Consider the following 8,111-nt stretch of genomic DNA (forward strand, 5'->3'; position numbering starts at 1 on the left):
CATGTCGCAAGGTGTCGGGGAGCATGTCATAAGGTCTACACGAGAACGACACAAGGTGTAGCCGAGCACGTCACAAGGTGTAGCCGAGCACATCATAAGGTGTAGCCGAACATGTCATACAGCACGACATCAGTGTATGATGTTACAGTATTTCATTAACAAAGCCATTAATATTTGCACTTGTCTCATTAAGGAGAACTTTAACTGGAAGTAAGTTCTGTCTCATCACATGACCGTTTCCTCCAGGGTGTAAAATGAAGCCATGGTCTGGATGGAACGACTGCACCAAGTCATGTGGTGGAGGGATACAAGAGAGGCTCATGACCTCCAAGAAGAGATTCAAGAGCACACAGTTAACCAGCTGCAAAGACAGGAAGGAGATCCGGGCCTGCAATGTCCATCCCTGCTAAGTGGCGCAGAGGATCATGGGAAGGGACACGATGTGATGGGGAAAAGGAAGGGGAAGGGGAAGGGGCGGGGTCGAGTGTCCATCACAGCTCTCTATCTCTGGTTCAGTGGGATCTTTCAGCCTGTTTAGGGTTGGCAACCGTTTGGGAATTTTTTTACATTTTCCTTTGATTTGATTTTATTTTATTTTTTTACTAGAATGTAGTATAGTGGTAATCTGTCATATAAAAGACCCGCAGAACGACGTTTAGAGTCCATGTTGAAGTTTAATCTAAAATTTTGATTTGTATTTTGTAGTTTTGTTTAAGTCGTAAGATTCAGTAACTCGACGCGACGAAGACGTCGAAGGATTTTTGTTTTCGTTTTCTTTTCCAATCAGTAAAAAATTTCATTCCGGTCTCCTCGATCCCGTCTGTATTATAATAACGAAATTAATAACAACACTGGATGCAGTAACCTGTGCAAAAGTTTACACACCCGTTAGGACAAAAATAAAGACACAGGATGTAATATCACAGGATTCATTGAAACTTTCTTATTCTGCTTCTGAAACGTGATCGAAGAGAATTGCTTCAATTAAAAAATAAATAAATAAATAAATAAACATTTTTGGGAAACTTTTACAAAGCAATTCTCCAGACAATAATTATATTTGAATATTCGTTTGTTTGTTTATGTATTCAGATAAACTGTTCAGTTATTAATACAATAAATGTCCACTATTGTTTTGTCTGGATTTTATTTTCTAGTGTTAAAGACTGAAATACGGTTCTTTGTTAGACGTTCGGATTAAATTCACGCTTATAAATTGGATAAAAGTGTCTCTGAATTGAACTTAATGATGATTTCAGTGTACGAACGGCACAAAACCGGACCAAAGACGGGAACATTTGCTGGCACAAATATCGTTCTTACCCTGTACACTTAAAAAAAAAAAAAAAAAATCTATCGATTGATCATTAATTCTTATTATTCAACATTTTTAATGTGTAAAGTATGAACCAGAGCCATAAGACCTGTGAGGTCCAGACCTCATGTTTCTAGCCACAGCTAAAATCTAAAAGCATTAGCATCCAGGTTTTTAAGCTAACTAGCAGCATAAGAACATGCAGAGTTTGTATTATTATGTGAAACTGCTAGTGTGAAATTTAATTCAAGTTTTGTTTAAAAATATATTTGAATAATTTTATGACAACTGGCCACTTTGGATACGAACCTGTTTTAAGACCTTCGTCCGAATCAGTGGTAGATTTTAGCCGGTCGAAGACGTAACGGTAGCATTTTCTTGGTTCACGTGAAAATCGAAGCACGTCTCAACATCCGTTTTCTAAACCGAAAGATTATTTCTATGAATGTCCGTTTTGAATCCATCTTCGTACTGTGATCACACCGTTTTATGTCGTTTTATTCTACGCCTTTATTTTTATTTTTCTCCTTTTATCGAGTGTATCCGATATTCCTACCAAAGTGTTGTGTCGATCTTTTCTAGTTGTTTGTTACCATGTTTGTTCCCTGACATAAAAAAAAAAAAGAAATATTCGGAATATTTTGGAATATGCCATCTTTACAATAAAAGTGATTGTGATCAAGTGCCTAACTCATTTCTGGTCTGTTTTTTAAGAAAGTCAATGGAAATGACTCCATTATTTTGTCCTTGTTGTATCACACGACCCTCTGGTTAACGAAACAGAGTAAAAACTCTATAGTTTGATCATTCATTCATTCATTCATTCATTCATTCATCTTCTACCGCTTATCTGAACTTCTCGGGTCACGGGGAGCCTGTGCCTATCTCAGGCGTCATCGGGCATCGAGGCAGGATACACCCTGGACGGAGTGCCAACCCATCACAGGACACACACACACTCTCATTCACTCACACACACACTCACACAATACGGACAATTTACCAGAGATGCCAATCAACCTACCATGCATGTCTTTGGACCGGGGGAGGAAACCGGATTACCCGGAGGAAACCCCCGAGGCACGGGGAGAACATGCAAACTCCACACACACAAGGCGGAGACGGTATCGAACCCTCAACCCTGGAGGTGTGAGGCAAACGTGCTAACCACTAAGCCACCGTGCGCCCCCTATAGTTTGATCAGTAGAGTCATAATTAATTCACCTGATTAGTTTTAAGACTCAGATTAACGTGTTTATGAAATACAGGTTGACATTTTGACATTTAGATCTTCCCTGCACCCAAACAAAAGATCCCTCACTGCACTATTTCTATTCATTTCACTTTAATCGCTGAATAATCGAGGAGTCTTAGGGACACCGCAGAAAGCGTCCATGTCACTTCAATCCTGAGCTCAGGTTAGTGTCCATGTGGTGTTTCATATGTTCGCCTCACTCTTGCTGGTTTCCTCCTCGAAACCACTCCTAAAATAATGGCAGTAGGTTCAGTAATGCTAAACTGCCCCTAGTGGTGATTGAGTGAATCTACCACCTCCACCACGATCAAGCAATGAAGATAAACATAAATAAGTGAATAATAAGCTGCTGGTTAATGAAGGAAATCCTCACTTCTTTTTCTTCACATTCTTCACTAATATGTTTCTGTCTTAGTAAAAAAAATCTCCAGAAGTTATGAAAAAAAACAACAACTGTAATTTACTATGACATTCCACCAGATGGAGCCATAACGCTGCTAAAAGTCTTGAAAAAATAAAAATCAAATAAATTACTTTAGTAAGCAATGAATTGGAGCCATTCGTTCACTATTTAATTCATTTGTTTCATATATTTTAGGTTAAATATATTTTAGTTTTTTTAAGATATAAAGAAATATAAAATCTATACCGTTTACACAATGTATGACTTTTGTTCTTTAATCTTTGTTTTCATTCTACCGTGTTTAGTTGTGTAATTGTTTCATTATAATAATAATAATAATAATAATAATAATAATAATAATAATAATATGAATAAATAAATAAATAAATAAATAAATTATTATTATTATTATTATTATTATTATTATTATTATATTAATAATATAAAAATTCTATATACAAATAAGTATGATAAAGCAATTAAAGACTATATACATCTCATATTTTATAGGAATTATTAATACTACTACTACTACTACTACTACTACTACTACTAATAATAATAATAATAATAATAATAATAATAATAATAATAATAATAATAATATAATCATTAGTAAATACAACTTACGTGTATGTAGTTTATGTAAATGTATAACAAACAAACAAGCAAACAAACAAACAAATAAAAAATGAAGCCATTCTGAGCCACTGGAAATCCCAAGCATACAGTAGCTTAATTAAATAAAATTGTATATTATTCTTAATATTTAATTTTTCTGTTGGAATGCTGCATGTGTCTCTGACCACATGGTGGCGTTCAAGGATCATTCAAATTCACCCAGATATCCTTCCTGACTTGGACATCAAACGCTCTGCAGATAAAAGCAAACAGAGAGCCACAGAAGGTCAGTCATCCATCATGACATCAATACCTGAACGTTAATCACCACCGATTAAGTGTAAAAGAAACAAAAATTACACAACAGTCTTTGATGGGATGTGGTGTTGCCATGGTACCCGACTCTACACCTAGCACCCAACCTTCAAGCTGCTCCGTTCCTTACACATGTGATTTGTTTTCTCTAGAATCGTCGAACAGAATCTCAAACAGAACGAACTGTAAACATAAAATTATTTCATGTCAGAATCAAATATGAGTGAAATTTTGATATTTGGCATCCAGATATCGTATATTCGCTGTAGTATTTTCTTAGTTAACTTTTTGGTTGTCTCTCTGGGAAGCCTGTAAGAGTTTTATTAAAGAACTATAAAGAATATAAGTATATTATTTTAAAGGCCTTGTTTCTGAGCTTCAGGTTTTCTTTCTCTCCATGTGGTGTCTTCCAGGTTCTTCAGTTTTCGTCCCACGGTCCGAAAACATGCTAGTAGGCAGATTAGCTCTGCTAAATTGCCTGTAGGTGTGAATGTCTGGGAATGGCGTTTATTTCCACCTCATTCCCAGTGTTCTGCTGATGTTGTGTTCCTCTTCATGAAGATTTTGGACCTTCACTGAGAAGAAGCCAACCCTGTGAAGACCCTGGGCATCTAGAAATGTGCTGTAGTTAAATTCCGCTTCACGTGAGACATGAGATACATGAGAGAAGTTACCGACTCCATGTGGTGTTTGAGGACAACGACCTCCTCATCAATACACAATTATCAGACTGTATCTGACTATAGAAAGGACATGATTCATAATAACACTCTCTGGTGTTTATAATCACACCCTCCAGTGTCACCCAAATGAGGATGAGGTTCACTTTTGAGTCTGGTTCCTCTGAAGGAGTTTTTCCTCCCCACAGTCACCTCAGTCACCTCAGACTTGTTCATTGGGGATACATTCAAATATTACTAAAATTAATCTTGAACGTTCTGTACTGTATTTCTTATATTCTTAAGCTGCTTTCAGACAATGTCCAGTGTTAAAAGTGCTATAGAATTAAAACTGAATTGAATTGATCCACCGTAGGGGGGTCACGGTGGCTGAGTGGTTAGCACGTTTGCCTCACACCTACAGGGTTGGGGGTTCGATTCCCGCCTCCGCCTTGTGTGTGTGGAGTTTGCATGTTCTCCCCGTGCCTCGGGGGTTTCCTCCGGGTACTCCGGTTTCCTCCCCCGGTCCAAAGACATGCATGGTAGGTTGATTGGCATCTCTGGGAAATTGTCCATAGTGTGTGAGTGTGTGTGTATGAATGAGTGTGTGTGTGTGTGTGTGTGTGCCCTGTGATGGGTTGGCACTCCGTCCAGGGTGTATCCTGCCTCGATGCCCGATGATGCCTGAGATAGGCACAGGCTCCCCGTGACCCGAGAAGTTCGGATAAGCGGTAGAAGATGAATGAATGAATGAATGAATGAATGAATGATCCACCGTAACCACAAGCAGGATGATGTACAGTAATCACTCTGTACAACTGTGGTGAGCAGAAAAACATCTCGACACCCTGTGACAGCACACGACCACATGGGGTTCAACTCCAGCCCTATTCCAAGAGCAGCAAAGATTAAAGCAGCATGTGATGTTGTTGAGACAAGATTTCATTCTTATTGTGTCATATTGTAAATTTTTATATTTGGCAACCGGTTTTCTGATTTACGTTTTGAATTGTGGTACTGCATCTGTATCCGTTTAGATAAACACGCCAGTACTCGCGTTAAGGCTTTTAATATTCATGTTATTAGTCATGAAGACTCTCATATTTATGTGAAGATAAAAAAATGAAACACTTTATTAAAAAACTGACTGAATTCCATTAATACTGTATATGTGAAGTACGCTAATATACCTAGAGGCATGTTTTAATATAGTAACCTGTGTGTGTGTGTGTGTGTGTGTGTGTGTGTGTGTGTGTGTGTGTGTGTGTGTGTGTGTGTGTGTCATGATACTATTTCAACATGCTTTCAGATTCATAATGATGATGATGATGATGATGATGATGATGATGATGATGGTGGTGGTGATAAAGTTGATGCCGAAGAAGAGGAAGAGGATGAGGATGAGGGGGAGGTGAAGAATCTAATGCATCAACTGTCTCTATAGTATGGAACGATCATGCGTGCACTGTTTCTATGGCAACCAGAAATGAATAAATGGATGGATGTTCCCACCCATCAACTGACACCGGTGTCTCGGAGCACGGCCTCCTATCGTCGTGTCGATGTGGCGGCAGCTCGAGTTCTAGCAGCACATCAAACAGTGTAGGATTGTGGGTAATAAACACGGGCTTGTTTGAATTGGATGTCTGATAGATAGTTTCTCTCTCACTCTTCCTCTCTCTCTCTCTCTCTCTCTCTCTCTCTCTCTCTCTCTCTCTCTCATTTTCACAGATGTAGCAGGTGCGAGCTCACAGTGGATTGCTTCACAGTTCACGCTGTCAACTTTATCAGAATAAATGGAGCCGGTGGAGCTCCGGTGCTGCCTGACTAACCCCGAGCTCAGTGATATCAGTGAAATCCTCTTAATCTCAGCAGCTCATGTGTGTTATCGACTGTGAACACAGACATCGGGGGGATTCTGTATTTCATAACCTGCCTAAACTCGAGTGGAGGTATTTATCTCTACAGGAGTGACCCGAAAACTCCGAAAATTTCATAATAATCGAGAAGCGTTTAATAATTAATTTTATAAATAATTTAATAATTTGTTTCCTTTTTTCATCAAATTCACTGATTCATAATTATAGTGTTTTCGTTTTTGTTTTTTTGGAACAAAACAATAAATGTCTCCAAAATAAGTTTCTCCCTCTCTCTATATATATAATACTACGAAAAAAAAACAAAAAACGTGTCTCAAGATGTCCAAAACCTCTGACATTGTGACAATCGAAAGTGCTTTGAAACCTCTATCGACGATTTGAGTGTTTTGAGTGTTTCAGGAAGACGGCAGACTCTTTCTCTGAAAAACAAATCTGTTAACACGGTGCATCTGCTGTACCATTCCATGTGAATGAGCTGTTACTATAGCAACAACAACATACAGAAAACAAATCAATGCCTTCTGACCGATCCTCATTCACAAATCTTGTTTTCTTGCCTATATTTAAAATATACACTAGTAAAAATAAATATATAGATATGAAAGAAAAATAGATTATGAACGTTTGTAAGAAAATGTTTCTGCTTGGGAAAACTGATATTTTGTAGTGTGTTGGTTTGGCTAGTCTAAAGCTAGCGTAAGCGCTGATCGCTTATTTTCATAAAAATGTATGAAACGCAATCAATGCAGTAAGTTTGGTATTAATTAGAAGTTTGTTTTGTTATAATTTAACTGTTTTATCTAACGCTGAAGGTTTATTTACTTAATTACAAATTTAAGAAAAAAAAACAATGTATGGAAAACAAAAAAAATGCGAAATTGAATTCGAATTGATTCCTAAAACGTTTTGTGATTTTCAGACTAAAATCAGCATTTTAGTTTTTTTTTCATAAATCGAAAATACACTTTTAAGCAAATCAATAAAATCTGAGTAAAATTATTGACTATTTATAATTTAACTTTTTTTTATCTGATGCTGAACGTTTATTTACTTATTTACTTACTTTTAATAAGATTCTAAGCAATTCATTACAAATTTAAGAACAAAACAATGTATGACAGAAATTTGACGGAAAACACAAAATTGAATCTGAATTGATTCCGAAAACGTCTTGTGATTTTCAGACTAAAATCACCGTTTTAGTTTTCTTCATGATTTTCTAAATTCTGAGTAAAATGATCGACTATTTTCTACAAAATGAGTTAAATGATGACCGAATTTAAAGTCGTCGACGCTAAAATGTTTAACAGACATAAATTCTCAACTGGTTTGAAAACATCATCATCTTCAACATGAACGACTTCCTGTCTTTTTATTCATCATTTCTCTAAATTAAGTACAGAAGGATAAAGTATTTTTTGTGCACTAGTCTTTGCTGCTCTATGGAACCATAATTTATTCGTTTCATTCTCAAATACAGAATTCTTAAATATCATTGTGTTAATGACATCCTGATATTGCTGTCATGCTAACATGCTAGTGCTAAATTCTACATCATTACCATATTAGCGTGATTAGACGAGTGCGTGATTGGACGAGTGCAGTGTTTAAATGCAGAGGGAAATGCGGCTGTACAAAATCATTTGCATATTACCCTTTTTCT

The 8,111-nt window shown here is 36.9% G+C and overlaps 1 protein-coding gene across 2 annotated transcripts in view; it reads left to right on the forward strand.

The window, feature by feature from the left end:
* The window catches only part of spon1a (spondin 1a), a 97,679-nt gene extending 95,683 nt beyond the window's left edge, over nucleotides 1-1,996 (forward strand). For both annotated transcript variants that reach the window (XM_047822769.1, XM_047822770.1), the window contains exon 16: nucleotides 247-1,996. In XM_047822769.1, coding sequence (XP_047678725.1) covers nucleotides 247-410 — 164 coding nt within the window. In that variant the 3' untranslated portion in view covers nucleotides 411-1,996. The remainder of the gene's footprint in view (nucleotides 1-246) is intronic.
* The last annotated feature ends 6,115 nt before the right edge of the window (nucleotides 1,997-8,111 follow it).

Source organism: Tachysurus fulvidraco, chromosome 13 (assembly GCF_022655615.1).
Source record: "Tachysurus fulvidraco isolate hzauxx_2018 chromosome 13, HZAU_PFXX_2.0, whole genome shotgun sequence".
In the NCBI taxonomy this organism is placed as follows: Eukaryota; Metazoa; Chordata; class Actinopteri; order Siluriformes; family Bagridae; genus Tachysurus; species Tachysurus fulvidraco.